This window comes from Larimichthys crocea, chromosome XIII, assembly GCF_000972845.2.
Source record: "Larimichthys crocea isolate SSNF chromosome XIII, L_crocea_2.0, whole genome shotgun sequence".
NCBI classification, from domain to species: Eukaryota; Metazoa; Chordata; class Actinopteri; family Sciaenidae; genus Larimichthys; species Larimichthys crocea.
In genome coordinates, this window is record NC_040023.1 from 14,676,394 (window position 1) to 14,692,788 (window position 16,395).

General features: G+C 41.8%; 1 protein-coding gene across 1 annotated transcript in view; it reads right to left on the reverse strand.

Moving 5' to 3' along the window:
* ephb6 (eph receptor B6) overlaps positions 1-16,363 on the reverse strand; it is a 35,436-nt gene extending 19,073 nt beyond the window's left edge. Inside the window, exons 1-3 of the mRNA XM_027286476.1 lie at positions 16,231-16,363; positions 7,402-7,466; positions 1,971-2,243 (exon numbers count right to left, since the gene is read on the reverse strand). Of these exons, the coding sequence (XP_027142277.1) occupies positions 1,971-2,243; positions 7,402-7,466; positions 16,231-16,336 (444 nt within the window). The 5' untranslated portion in view covers positions 16,337-16,363. The remainder of the gene's footprint in view (positions 1-1,970; positions 2,244-7,401; positions 7,467-16,230) is intronic.
* Between the last annotated feature and the right edge of the window lie 32 nt (positions 16,364-16,395).

Below are 16,395 nucleotides of genomic sequence, written 5' to 3' on the forward strand. Positions count from 1 at the left end.
GTTTTTCCCAGGCACATGTATAATATGAAGTAGTTAGTGAGAAAAGTAAACGTTGACTTAGATATATGCGGGTCCCAGTGGGGGGTTCGTGCTCAAGTCCCTGCAAAGACTTTCAGCGCTGCAGTGCTTCCTGCTCTTCTGTGCCTCTCCTCTGATTCCTCATCAGGCTTTGATTTGCATTTTTAAAAAGCAACTCACTTCCCTAAGGAGAAATGCATTCATCTATACAAATACTGCATCTCCCCCCATTGTGACAGCAACTGCACATGTAGCTCAGGGAATTCAGACTCAGTAGTTCAAAACGTCCCAGAAAAAAAAAAGAGAAAATTAAAACGAAATGCGTAAATAAATAAAACCTCTTTGGACAGTCAGTGTCACTCAGCGTTTAGTCAAACTAAAAAAAAAACACTGCTTCACATGACAATTTATCTTGTTTTCCTGCAATGAGTGTCAAATGGTCACTGTCATAAATTTTATGCCTTAAAGATGTAATTAGTGGGAAGTGAAGTGACATTTCTGAAGACCACGGTGGCACATTTTTGCATCTTGTAAACCACCAGTCCTCAACAAGTATGTACTTCACACCAGTGTGGTCAAAGGAGGCCGTCAATCTCAACGGTTTTTCTTGGCAAGCACAACGATAATCAGGATGATTATACAATTACTCGTTGTCACAAGATGATGAGCGGTTTTGCTGTTTTGGTGTAACATGGGCGGAACATCAATGAAAATTGCATTTTACTGTGCTTAATGATTGTGTTTGAAGGTTGTTCGCCTAAAGCAGCGATGAACAAACAAAGGTGGTGCACCTTCAGAGCCTTCATCTGTGTCCATGAGGACGCTGAGCTGTACTGGTAAAACTTAAGAAATGTCTTCAGCATGGCTGATTTAGACTGCAGTAAATCCAACTGTAGCATCTCACTTAACATAACTGCCAAAAATAAGTTTCATGGCACCAAATAATATATATTTAACTTGAATGTGTATATTTACTCAATATGTTTTAGGTATTACTTGTTTGTTTATATATGCACAACAAGGAGTAATAGGAATATATACAAGGAGACATATTTCTTTCAGAGTTTAGTGTATATAGGAATATCTTTAAAGGAAATATCTAATTACTGCTGCTAACCAAACCAATGTATTTTAGTTATTTAGTCTGGTGATATGAGCATAATGAGTTGTAATTTAAGGTAGATTATATTGTCTTATTCCGGTGAAATCTAGTTTAAAATCATTACAGTTCCCCATGTGGCTGGTCAGATAATCGTCAGAAGAGGACAAAGGGAAGGAAAGAAGCCTGGTTATTTCAGCGCAAACCTCCAGGTGTGCTCATATGACATGAGATAAATTAGAGAAGAGCAAAAACAAACTATGAAAAACAATGGGCTTTGAATTGCCTTCCCACTTGGCAAAGTCTCAAATATATTCACGTTGAATGGGCTGCGGTAACATGAAGATTTATAGTCGTGTTGCTCCAGGTGCAGAACTGTTTGTGGTGATTAAACAAATCATAATCTGTTGTCAATTATTAATGTAAACCAATAAATGCCACTTAGTAGAATTGTCACACTCCAGGTTGCACAGCCGTGCTGATACTGAGTCCAACCATTTAGGTGTTATTGCTTAAATAACACCTACATCTCTTTCAAGAACTAGTTTGTGTGGTGCTACATGTTTTAAACACTTGCTGTATAACTAAAGAGCTGGAGCAATGTCTATTGGATCACTGAGCCCAGATGCCCCATGCTTAACAACAGATAAAAGTGTAATTTAGGTGTTAATTTCTGTTGTATTGTAGTATTTTGGATTCAAACTAGAGTGGGTTTTGCACAAAGCGTTTTGGAAAACGTGAAAAGTGTAACACACTCCTAATATCAATGTAAAAAGGATATTTTCTGTGTAAATGCAAAAATATGTTAATTGCATGGTAATTGATATGTAGCACATGCAGTGTTTTGTCTCACCTCAGCTACCCAGGTTCTCTCGAGCTCTCTCTGGGTGTCAGCCTGCTTGTAGAACAGGGTGAGTGTCTCTCGGCAGGTGGGTGACGGTGAACGCAGGCTGGCACAGTCACGCACCGAGAAACGCAACGTGACAAACACCCTTGGAGCAGAGTGGCGGTAGAGGAAGGGCGTAGCCAGCCAGTTGTCTTGCAGACGGGGATTTTGGTTGACATTGCAGACCTCGAAGGTTCGTATGAGTTTACCCCGGTCGTCTAGGACACTGACCTCGTCCCACTGAGACAGACAGAAACAACATTATGAGCTTATGTAAACTCAGCTTGTAAAAAAAGAAAGGGGATCTTCAGCAGGGGTCTCTGGTATCACCCTGTATAAACTATAAAAAGTCTGCTCTGTTTATGGTGTGTCTACAGTGATGAATCGTCCTTATATTTTAAAAGAGAGTTTAGATAAATATTGAGAAGATTTCCGGTGTTGTTGATATGTGAGTCCTGTCCTTTGCTAACATCACACACATCTTGTTTGACATCTTCATCCTTAGTGAGATAAGTATAATAAAGTATTTGTTTTGTCCCAATGTAACACACACACAGGTATTGAATGATGAAAAAAGCTGTTCCCACTTATGTAGGTCATCTCTATGTTCCTGTCATCCACAATAGACTTTCCACTCTCTAAAAAAGTAATCAATAATTATAAAACCAGGACTTAATTAAACCTCTTGAGCCATTAATTTAGAACATAACACATCTCACACGTGACAGACAAAACTGTAGTGATCCAAAAGCTAATTAAAAAAATATACACATGGGGAGATATTTCCTAATACAATAGAGTCTATTGTAGTCTTGTTTATGGTGCAAGAGTCAACACGTCAGTGGCTCCGTGAGGCTGCACTTCCAGCTGGCCAGCATCAGCATGCTCATATATTGACATTGGCAACATGCTGATGTTATGCCAACTTATGTGTTAATCATATTCACAGTCTTAGCTTGTTAGTGTGCCAATGTTTGCTAACTAAATTCAAAGTAACGTCATAACTGGGTGATCTTGCTAGATAAACAGCTGAGGGAGTGTCAGGTTCTTACAGTTTGTCCTGAAGGGAACGTGAATGTCTGTATCACAGTTCATGGTTATCTCTACATCCAATCGTCAAAACATTTCACTCAAAGCTACTAATGTCAACCTCATGTCATCTTAGGTTATTGGGGTACATAGTCCTCTATGCTAAATACTACAATCCATCCCAATCCTTTAAGTAGATGTTGAGATTTTTCACATGGTAAGTGAAAACTCTGTTCTGTTCTACTGATGGTGGCGTAGAAGTTAGAGTATTGCCAAAATGATTAGGATTCATCCACGACCATGAATATCTGTATGAAAATTTAATGGCAATCCACCCGACTGTTGTTGACATACTTCAGCCTGGACCAAACTAGTTGACCGACTGACCAACAGACTGAAAAACGTCTTGAAAATGTGTCCTGATTTCTAAGGATAAGACACAAAACACAATGTAGATGGTTTTTAGGAATCCTGAAACAGTAGCAACAAAGTGCCTCTGAAAAGACACGCTGATGTCAAATTCATCCATTCCACTGTATGGAGATGGAGGTGGACGTGTATTCCAAAATCTTGGCACATAAAATCAAACATGTTTGGCTGGACAAGACAGGAAGCAAGAAAGGAAGTGAGTTCAGGAAGTAGAAAAGACAAACTGAAAGATGATGTGGCATTTTAGTGTTAAACAGTATAATAACATAATAACAATGATTTAGTTTTACGTGGCATGTGGTTAGTGTTTCTCTCGGTTTTGCACTCGCATGTGTATCATTGTTCTCGTGTGACAGGTGGTGGACACTTGTGTGTCTGACTTGTAGCAGCTGTCGTGTCATAAAACGAGCAGATTTTGTCATATTTTAGGAAATCTGAATCCTTGTAGAGGCACAAATGGATTTGGACATGAGCGCTACCTTCATGGAGAAAAACAAGCTCGGCACTGTCACCCGAGTCAAAATGTAAATGTAGGTAGACGGCTTAGTTTCACCAATTATACAGTACGCAGCCTCCAAGGATGAAAAGCCTCTGCTTTAAGCCTGTGTAGCCCTGAGTGACAAGCAGGGCCTTTTCTGCTGTAACACAGAGGAATTATGTATTAGGTCTCATCATCATTATTCTCCCTGCAACAATAGGGAGAGGACAAAAGGTCCTGATACCCTATCAGGGTGCATTTGGCGTGTATGTGTGAGTTTCTGTATGTTAGTGTATCTCTGCATGCTTATGTCAGTTTCTCTGTGTGGTTCCAACAGCGAGTACGAACAAAAATCTTTGTAGCATCACACACGAGGGAGTGCATTCATATTTGGTCAGACTGGAATAATGATAAGATCAGCGAGCAGATAGAAAGAGTCGGAGGTGCAGTGATTCACTCTCTGTCAGACGTGAGAATGAGGGGGATCTGATGGAGCGGACAACGGAGAGCACATGGACAGATGCAGTTGGGTGAGAAAAGTGAGGAGGTGTACGGAAAGTAGCCGCTGGGATCCGTGTGTGCCATTGCGTGCAGTTTGCTTCTGTACATTTGTGAAAAAAAAACCCGGCTTTCATTTGTTTTCTGACCCCAAACCCAAAACCCCACCTCCTCTCCTCTCCCCTCCTGCTCCCTTCACTATGTCTCCCCGTCTCGTTTTTTCCCTCCCTTATGAAGAAAGAAAGAAAAACGGGGCAGATTGGGGAGGAGGGGGTGGTGGATGTAAGCGTTGGAAGGAAAGAAAGAAAAAAAAAAATAGGCTCATCTTCGTGATTTAATTTGAACCGAAATGCCAGAGAGCCAGAGAGCAATCTCTCCAGTGACAGAGGGCAGGGAGGGGCAGGACCTCGGACACAACGCACACAAAAACCTGAAAATGCAGAGAAAAGCACGCACAGACACCCCAAGACATATGCATGTGCACACACACACACACACACACAAAGCAAACACACAATGGAAGAATGGCGAGTGGAACAAGGGGAAAGAAAAGCAAAGACTACAGTGGGAAGTTGAGAGTCTGCTAGTTTGACACTGAAGGGAAATAGGGGGCAGAGTGGAGATTGAGTCGGGGGATAAAAGGAAGAATATGAAGCAGCAGAGACCCAGTGGCTCTGGGACTTGTGAAGGGCACGGGGAGGAAAGATTAAAAAAAGAGACAGAGAGAGAAAGAGAGAGGCAGAGACAAAGAAGCAGAGGAGCTGCTTGTCAGTACATTAAAAGAATGGAAAGACGGTAAGTGAGCAAAAAGAAGCAGGAAGACAAAGCGCAGTAAAGAATATCAACGGACCCTGAGGCGAAAGAAAAGATGGGATGTGAGGAGAAAAGTGAGGAAAGGGTTAAAAAAAGAACACACACTCTTTCTCTCTCTCTCTCTCTTGGTCTGTCTTTCTACTTCTCTCAGCTTGATGCCCCGGGTCAAATAACCATATCTCCATCTCAGAAGCACTTCTCATCCAGGGACCATAAAGAAAAACACACACACACACACACACACACATATATACACAATAAAAATGGATGGTGTCCTATTAGCAGCAGCAGTCATCATGGTTCGCAAATTCCTAACACACATGAGGCTCTAATTAATCAAACATCATGTATAATTATGGCCCAACACTGGAGGCCTGACTGGGGTGATAATGACAGCGCGTTGAGCTAAAGTTTGGTGTAAGGTGAGATAAAAGGCTTGGATGTGAGTGTGTATGCTTACCAGATGTTGGTTAGAGGCTACTGCATTTTCATTTGGTGCTTTTTTGAGGTCTTAATCGTCGTCTCACTTGTTTGCCAAAACTAGAACATATAACTGTAGCGTTAAGATCAATTTATGTCGCTATATGATCATCTATATTTAGATGGTTTGCACATATTGTCCATGTAAGGATAGAGTCTAAAGAATAATATTGTTCTGCGCTGGTGGAGTAATTGCCGTAGGAATTTCCTCCACAGTAACAAGCTCAAGAACTGTCCTACAGTTTCATGAATGTGCTTTGACTGATTATCTCAACGATGCCGACAATGTAATTATGAGCCATATTAGAACTGAGCCACAATCACTCACAGATGAATGAATTTATCTGACCAGGGATTTGACCCTAACACAGTCACGCAAGTACACACACATAAACCCACCACACCCCACATACACAGCTCAAGGCGATGTAACCACCTTAAATAAAAAGCGGTTGAAGAATGAGATATTGGTGGTTCAATCACTGCAGTCTACTCGCAGATGAAGTGACACGGAAAGAAGCATTTTAGCCCTCAAGGTTGTCTTAAAGGCGAGGAGAGACCTTGTTTATTTATCTCGTCTGAGGCTGCCAAAAGCTCCACAAATCAAATTCAGATGTCTGAGATTCTTAACTCAATAATATATAACCTTATTCCTAATCTGTATCTTTCTGTATAATGTGCAATTGTCTGCAGCAAAGTGGGCAGAAGATGTATGCTGCAGAGCTTGTGTGTGTGTGTATGTGCTAGAGATAAGGAAACATGGTGAGAAATGTGTGTGTGTGTGTGTGTGTGTGTGTGTGTGTGTGTGTGAGAGAGAGAGAGAGAGACAAAATAACATGTCTAGAGAGCAGAGTACAGAAATCTGTAGGCACGGTAAATGGGTTTGTGTTTTTTGATGACACATAGCAACATTTTATATTTATGTTTTAATATCAATCTTAGGGTCAATTATAATCATTTTAGAAACACAGAAATCATGACTCTTCATCTACAAGTCTTTTTGTTTCTATATATACAGAACTTGTAATTAATAATATTTACATAAATGACCTATAACCATGATAACCTACTGTAATAAATAGTAATCTTATCAAATTTCTACTAAAACCCTTTTAATGTTACTTTTAGTGGAGCAATTACTTTGATCATTGTTATTTCTCAAGTAAAGATGTCAAAGCATTTGGTTCCAGCAGTGTCATATTGCTGCTTTTCCATGTCTTATATTACAGTAAGACAAGTAAGACAGTAACATCTTGGGATTTTGTAAAACTAATTTGAATTTCCATGAGCATTTCTTAATATTTTCTGACATCTTACAGAACATACAAACGATTAATCAAGAAAATAAATGAAAATAAACTTGCAGCCCTGTACCATGGAGAACCATTTGTATTTTATGCTTATATGCTTATATTTGAATGCTTTCCTCACTATAAGTTACCTACACCAGCTTTAACCTGTAACAGGATGGTTTCTATTAAAAAAAATGTTATGTATTCACATGTGTAATCCCACCATGAAACCAAACAAACAACGTGATTATAACCTTACACTTAACCACACATAACCATGTGTAGCATGTGCGCAACACATTTGATTGGCCTCCCAACATGACCACTTTAATACGGCAACAGCTGGAAAACACATTGACAGCGAGAGCGCCTTGCTTACCCCTGTGTCTGGATAGGTGGTCCAGCCCAGCTCTGAGGTAGACTCTGTTGTGTCCAGCAGCATCACTGACAAGTGAGGAAACAAGAGACAAAGATAAGGTATGAGAAAACAGACAAACGAGTTGAACTACTATCGATTGCTGCGGAAAAGAGTCCTGAAAGAGAGAAGTGACTGTGAGACAGGATTTGCAATCACGAGGCTTGATCACAGATTTATCGAGAGCTAAAAAAAAAAAAATGGATCTGTTCCAGTGAACTTTGTGAAGAAGGAGCTTTTACAATCAGTCTTTCATCCCTTTGTTAAATACCACAAGTAGTTGGAAGCCCGTCTACTGTTGGTGGAACAGGTCCAGATTTAGTCCGCATTTCTCTTTGATTTTTCTCCCTCATGCAATAAAATCACGGAGGGCTCCAGCTGTGTGCATCTGTCAAACCGAATAACTGATTCTGAGTGATGATGCATTTTGGCACAAAGTTCTGGTGCTTAAAAAATTAAAACTGATTGACCTGATGAGGCACTGTGATTAAAGGTCACATTTTCCAACTTTAAAAGGCCAAAACATTTACTGTCAGCTTTTGTTGTAACTTTGCAAACTGATGCGTCTAACAGTGTGGTCCAAAGGGAACCTTCGTTATTCCACAGGGGACGATATGTTCAGCATTGGTTTCCATTTTGTTTCAGACATTTACTCATTTTCAATGATTTAGAGTGAAAGCACGAGAATAGCATATGACTTTTCCCATAATATGCATTTAAGGTTTAAGTGCTTTAAAAAGCAAGCTGGCAAAGAAATCACACACACAGACACACACACACACACACACACACACACAAAGTGACTTTAATGCTGAGTGCTGCGTGCTGACACATGGCAGCTTCCCACACAGAACTGAAGCCCTTGAATTTTCCATTAGTATTCCAAAACCGTGGTGGCTGCCGTTTTTTCAGTCTGGCACAGTGTGCGCTCCGTTCTGTTGAGGAGACGCCGATTGAGCGCAGGCCAAAGATTGTCATGCACACAGAGGTGGCAAAAAAAAAAAAAAAATCCCATCAGAAGTCAGGTTTAGGATACTCGCACAGATGGAGTTAATGGAGAAAAACACAGTGTGCCTGATTTTGTCAAGAGCAACACATAAAGGGCTGTAGACACACACAGAACGATGTGAAAGGAAGTAGCCTCCGTTTACAAAATAATTCTTCTCATAGCTGCCGTACAGTTTTTATTTTTTCCATTTCCATTTCACGTCACACAGTCGTTCATCAGAGAGCTCTAGTTTCCTCTCTCCGACAACCAGACAAAGAGCAACAGAAATATATTATCACACACGCACAGGATGAGATTTGAAAAGGTACACTGTCTCGCCAAAACCCCAGCAACCCACTGTGATAGCTCAATTTCTGTTTCTCAGGTGTACAAGCTTGTGCACACACTCTGCCCTCCCGTCTCCTCCTTAATAAATCAAATAAGAAAAGTGATATCACTTGTGGCTTATGACATAAACTCACCCCCACCTCTCTGTTCTCTGACTGTGCTGGAAACAGATCTTTTTTTTTTTTAGGATTATACTCACAGATGGAGACCCAGCAAATCTGTTCTCCAATCCTTCATTTCCCTCCTGTGTGTGCGTGTGTTTTTTCTTCTTGTTTTTAAAAGCCTCCCCTGCCTTCCAGTCTGTCTATCTGTTTTCACCCACTTGTCTTTATGTCAATCTTACAAAATTCACACATTTTCCATGGAAGTCCTCCAGGATTTGGAGCGATATGAATTGTATCAAGAGAAGAAAAAAACAAATGGACTGTGACAGCGAAGGATTACATGCAGCCACAGGCATCAGAATAAATAGTATTTCGGTGCGGCGTATGTCTGGACAGCTTGGCGGCTGATCAGGATAAAATCAGCTACGGGGAGAAGACTAAATCCACAAGGCCAGGACGTCTAAAGCCTTTCAGAAGAATGATGATTTCCATTAGTGACACAACTTTCCTGCTTTAGTTGATGCATCTGTGGAGGTTATACGCTCATTGAACAGGTTATTATGCATACATAAACTAATGAAGTCTAATACAACAGTCATGCATTAACTCCTATCTTCTTTGAGACTTCGTGGTCATGTTGGAGGATGTAGTTTGAGAGAGAGGTGTTTCTGTTATTCAGCCCACCTTTATGAATATGAACGGGGGTGGACAAAATGTCTCTGGTCATCATCATCCTTTGTTTGTGAACATAATAAATGATTGTACGTAATGGTTATATGGATAAACATGTCACGCATGAAGCGCACACATTCACATATATATATTCTGACCTCATTAAGCACCATCCTATTTATATCAGATGAGACCACGCACACATACACACACACACACACACACACACACACACGTGCTGCAAATGTGTCATCCCAAATTCAATTAACCCTCTGCTTCGGGGCAGAGTCATGCATAAATAATATATAGCCAACTATTTTGACATGAATATTTATGCCTCTGCTATTTAGCTTCTTGTCGTGTGGCCCGCGGGACCACAGGTCCTCACGTTGGCCCCGGCTCTCTCGAAGCGACAAACCTGTACATGAGGATTACATGGAGTAGTGTTCAAAGAGCTTCATGCATGTCTCATTGCGTGACATTAGCATCTTGAATAATTCAACACGGCATCCTAAGATAAGCGTTGAGTGCCGTCTTACACACACCTTTCAAGGATTATCTTGAGTTGAGGCATCCTGACTGGATCTTATGTGTGTGTGTGTGTGTGTGTGTGTGTGCGAGACAAAGTTGAACAAAAGAGAGGGACATCTGCTGGCAGGTCCTCTCAGCAGTAAAAGCTCCTTTATTTAACTTTCAGTTATAGTTATTGGTCCATCTGAGGGCCGAGACACTCAAAGTTTGTCCCTGACAGTTTGAAGAAGTGCTGAGTCTGCAATCTGAACCTGAGTGCTGTGTTAATGCACAGCGTCTCCCACGTCTTCCCGCTCCTCTCTGGTCTTTTATTCACTCTATTTGATACCTTTCCCCCTTTTTTCTGCCTCCACGCTGTCCCTTGTCCCTTTCATCTCTCCACCTCTCTCTGCGTGTGTGTATTATTCATCTAAAAAGTGACAGCAGAGTAGGCATCTCTGTACGTTAAATAAGGAGATACACCGCGCTCCATTATTGATGTCAGATCTGCTTGTTTGTTTGGGAAGAGCTTCGATCGAGACAATGGAATGAAAAAGGCAGGGTTATGGTGCAGGAACGAGTAGAGGAGGATAGGATTGTGTTTGTGCATATAAATGTGCTTCTTTCACTCTTTTCCTCCACTCTTGCTGTGTGTGGTGTGGGTGTGAACGCTCTTTTCTGTTGTGCAGAGGTGACCTGCATTAGTTCATGACCGTCCCCTCCGCCACTCGAGCGTTCCCTTCAGCCGAGTGACCCTCTCTCTCCGCTCTCTCCATCCATTTCTCAACACTTTGCCTTTCTGTGTGGCCATGCATGCACCGACACTCTCCGGCGCTAAGTGTAGTGCCGTTGTTCATGTCACGCCTCTTTGATGGCAGATGTATGCTACTTTACCACGCACTTTCCAGGCAATAGAGCCCCTATTAAAGCAAAGGATTTCTGTGTTAATATTAACATAGTTCGAGAGAGAGGTGTGAAGGTGGGAGCATGTATTATGTCTTAACACCAGTAAAGTGAATGCACCTGCACACAGAGCTCACAGGTAACAGCAAGTTTCGGGAAACACACACACATTTTCACAAGAAAAATCCCCACAGTGCCTCCAAGCGTTCTCGGCAGTGGTCAGGTTGTATTTTGTCTTTTGTCCACTCATCCACCCTTCTCCACCCATTCTTTATACGCTCCAGATGCTCTCACCCACAGACAGTCAGTCAAGGACATGGCCTACACCAAACCATCATTACAAACAACCACAGCGAGAGAGTGATACGCCAAGACGGAGAGGGAGCCGGGGGGGAGGATGGAAGGAGGGAGGAAGGAGGGGGATTAACGCGATTCCAGAAATAAGCATGCACATGTCAAGGGGAGTTATCAAAAAATTCTCTGGCGGTTAAGCCGAATGAAAGTGCAGCTGCAACAAACAGCACTTAAGCCAGGTTAGATGACAGAGCAGAGTCTGCAATAAGTCGCTGAACAGGCAGCAACAGGCACAGGTAGGAGGACATTTCCCGAAAAACGGATTGCTTTTCTTGATTACAAGACTTTTGCAAAGATAAGACTGGTTAGCTCATCACCGGGGGGATTGTGGTTAAGTCAATTTTAAAGGAATATGGTTCAACGTTTTGGAAAAATACAACACTTATGCTAGAAAACTATTTCATATGACGTGCTGTCTGAACTCCTTGTTCCAATCGGCTACACTCAAACGCAGAGTTAAAGGTCGGTTGTCATAGAGAGAGGGGAGCTGTTATATAGAGTAGTTTGAATATGGAGAATACAAAAATAACAGACAGACATTTGGAGACAGTCTCCTCTGGAAGGCATTTATCGTGTTGCAGCCGGTTGTAAACACGAAAAGTGACAAAAAAGTTCAAACGTAGCTTATTTTCACACCCCCACCTCCAAACGCCGGACGAATCGCGACGTGCAGTGGGCGTGAATATCAAATGGAGATACAACATGTTAATTAGTGAGCTTTAAAGGTGCTGGTAAGTGGATTTTGTTACAGCGCCAGGCCAGCTGTTTCATAATGTTTCCAGCCTTTATACTAAGCTAAGATAATATCTCCTGGCTTCATATTCAGCATATTATTCCAAAATGTCAAACAGTTTGTTTAACCCATGCAGGTATTCCTTCTCCTCTTCAGATAAGAGGATTTAAAAACAGTTTCAATTCATTTTGGGTGTGTGTTTTAGGCTTACAAAGGCTTGGATTTGCTTCCATGACATCATTTAATGACCTAATAAATGCTGGTAGCCATAAATCCCCCTGCTTAACTCTACATCCATCAAAAAAGGATCTAGACCTACCATCAAAGACAGAACCTGCTACAAACAAATTGTCATCACCATCTCCACCCTCCACAGCCACAAAGAAGGAATGTAAACCTGCGACCAGATCAGTTTACCGTAATCTCATTGTGTCACTTATGAATCCTTCAACAATCAAACTCAGCTCCCTCCCTATGCAGTCGATGCCAACGCACAAACTGCCAAGTGCAGCTTTAATGTGAAACTCAAAACTGCAATACTACATTCCAACGTGTCACAGCAGTCCATACCACGTGTTCATCCTTCAGTTACATTTTGGCTCTAATTCGCCGCCTTTCTGCACAGGCGTATTTATCTGTGGCTCTATCTGCAGCGACACTGACTGACTCAAAGCAGAGAGTCTTGGCTCGCAGCTGCCTGAGGGCTTCAACCTCTCATAACACAAATGGCAGATATGTGATTCATGTGAGGGAAAAGTGGCCTAATGTCATTACAGAGCTCTCAACAGCCACGGAAAATTATGTTGCTTCTGAAAATGACATGCAAAAACGCGGCTAAAAATAACGCCTTGGTCACAGTTAAGTGTTGTAGTGTCAATGATAAGGATGCTGCGTTCTCCGCTTCCCACCAGCATGTGATCTTTTCTCTTTCTGCAGCTCGGTGCACATGCAGGCAGGAGGGACAAGAACAGGAAGCTTCTCAGGGCTATTGGTGGCATCCGTCCTGGTACTCTCTCACTGTGACGTGCATGCCGTTTATTTTCTTATGACACGTTCTCTAATTTATCATGTCCTGTAAAAGCGGCTTATTGCACCCAGAATAAGGATAGTAATCAGCCTAATTAACACTCAATTAAAGCCTGATGGCAAGATGGCCCAGACGACCTGAAAGTGAGAATGTAAACATGGCTCAAAGTGTATACAGGCTGGTGTTTTTCTTTGTGGCTCAGATCCTTTGATTAATATTAAGTACTAGTAATGTGAAAAATATTCAATCATGAGTGATACATATGTCAAAATCTATCTTAATAAATACATTTAAGTGAATGTACAGAAGTATTGGCAGCAAATGTACTCAATGTTTTAAAGTAAAAGTACCTGATGTGCAGAAAAAATGATTCCTGTGGCTGATATATTATTAATTATACACATTTTATCCTTAACAAGAGCTAAAATGATAAATTGGCCTTTCTGATATTTCAGCCAATATCACCTTATTCCAGATAAATTGGCCTTTCTGCCTTTCTGATATTTCAGCCAATATCTGCGTATTCCAGATAAATTGTTATAAGTGTATATGTCAGCCAATAACTAAGAAAAAGTGCAGTACAAAAAGTGCCAAACTACATTTCATAGTTTGCCCACCAGAGAGCACTGACAGGTTTATTTTTCATCTGTAAAATATTCAGTTCATTTGTCATCTTGGTCACATTTTTTTAAAGAAAAACAAATCTTATTTATCTGTGTCAAGATTGTTTGTTTCATGCATAAAATACTATGATCAGTCGTTATTATTATTTTTTTTGAAAGCCTCCAAACATTCATATCAGTGTCAGTTGGGCTGTATCCCGACTGCAACCACTTCGCCTCACCTCACCTTACCTCTTCTTACTAACATAAAGGAGAGTGCACGAAAGGCCTTATCTAGAGCAGGTGTTTAGTCTGAAACATGGAGCTCAACATGCCGAACTGCAGCGTAAAACACTCGTGCTAGTGACAAAAATCTTAACAATACTTATTTTCAGGTGATTATACACTAATGAAAACATAGTTATGCATATTATATTCCATTTCTGTCATATTCTGCAAATAAAGCCTTCCAAATCTTACACACTGGGCCTTTAAGTACAATATTTGAGTACTTTTGAGTTACTTTCCATGACTGCAAACATCTGTTAAACCTTTTCATGCAGAAAATTCACATTTTAATAAATTTGTGTACTGTAAGTCTACAATTTGTGCAGCCTGTTGTTGTATGACATAAGTTCCACTAATGATACAAGGTTAATTTCTGAATGTGCATAGCTCAGTGAGCATCACTGCAGCTCCACTCATCCATGACGGGAAGAGCTGGAGGGGCCTCAGGTGTGCCTCCTGCCCGGGTTTCTCTTTCAGCGTGGTACACTAATCCAGCTTGAACACGCAATCCTCGAAAACAGATCCAACAATTTAGAAGCCGGCCATGTGGCCTCACATCAGTACCTCACATCATCAACAATGCATGTGGGCGAACGCATCAACACTCAGTCACTCTCACACTCAGGCAGCGTGTGAGAGTGACAAATCAAAAGCCCTGCCACTCACACACTTGTCTGCATGCAAAGAGGTGGCAAACTAGCTTTTATGCTCTTCACTGCAAGAAATTAAGGCTAAAAAAGACTTTATGGTTTGTGGTGTGAAGGCAGAAAAGAATGGGCATTGTTAGGGATGTATGCACAGATATACTTCAAAGGCAGCAGGCAGACAATAAACAGTAGAAATACAGACAGCAAACATATCAGATAGCCACTCAGCTCAGACAAACACGTCATCTGCTGCGACCAAAACCGAGGAGGACGCCAAATCCTCCCTTTCGTGACATAACTAAATGTATCAATTTAGGTGGATTTATATGGACGTCCATGCTATGGGGTTAATACTGTATTACGCAGAGCTCTATTTCAATTACACAAACCGAGTCAGTAGGCCAGCAACACTGTGCAGCCTCTCTTCCTCTCCGTCATTCTGTCTCATCTTAGTCCAAGACCATCTGTTACAAACACAGCTCAAATAATGTGGCACGAGGCTGACATATAAGTTACCTCTCTTATAGACCATTACTGACATACACCTCGCAGTAAACTAAAGCCAATGGGAGATGAGCGTGGACAGGTGCAGCTCTTTGCAGATCCTTTGAAAGTAATTGCGTGCTGACGGGCTGAAACCCTCTCAAGTGTTGGGGACAGGACACAGGCAACAAGGGCTATGTATAGGCAGACGCCAAAGCACGCAGGCACCTATAAGAATACACACTCAGATGCAGACACAGACACACATATAAAGGCAATTTGAGTCATCAAATAATAGTCACGTTTCAAGTCTGCCCACTCAAAGGTGACAGAACACTTCATAGCTCAAGTCCCACTTGAACTATCAGACTTTCCAATCACTCTGGCACTTCTTAAGATATCTAATATTTCCATGTATATAGAGAAAGTGTGCAGAGTTACGAACAGAGGAGACACATTTGTTGAGGAGACAAGGGGCGCTGATAACAGTCTAGAGAGGGGGCAGGGGTCTCCGGCTGTCACATCCGTGAGATCATGAGTGACACGGCGGGGCCAGAGGTGGGGGTCGCTAAATACATGGCCAAGGAGAAATGGGTTATGCAACTTATTATTCATTTGTCTCCTGCCTTATTACCATATTCCTTTGTTGCAGGAGCTTGATAGGCCCCAGCACGCACCTGGCACTTCCATGCCAACAAAGTCCTGATCTGATGCGCTGCCACAGTGGCACACACACAAACACACAAGCATCTGCACACACACACACAGAGAAAAGTAATGCACACAGAGCTGTGCAAGCAGTGGGGATAAAAAAAAAGAGGTGATAATTATTCAGGGGGGTCCCAAACTGGAGGTGCAACACCCAAAAATTGAGAATGGATCAGACTTTTTGGAGGTGTCGCGGCCTGGCGTGCCACACTTTTCACACATTGTCAAAGTGACCGGCATTCCCTAAGAGCCACTTTCTTAGAGAGCTATAACAGAAGCACACCATCCTTCACTTGTGGACTCATTATGAGCACATGATGGGACTCTCTATCCATCCCGCTCTCCATACATACCCTTAAGCACACACACACACACACATGCAATCACAGATGTAAAGAGACGTAGAAGTAAAAGTTGAGTGCTTACCTTCCTCAGCTGAATTAGGCTGGAAAAACAAACAGAGAGACAGAAAGATACTCCACATCTCCACTACAGAATGACACTGACAGAGAGAGAGGGAGGGAGAGAGCATGAAAGAGGGAGATAGAGTGAGTGTGTGTGAAAGAGCGAGAGAGAGGGGGGGGGGGAGAG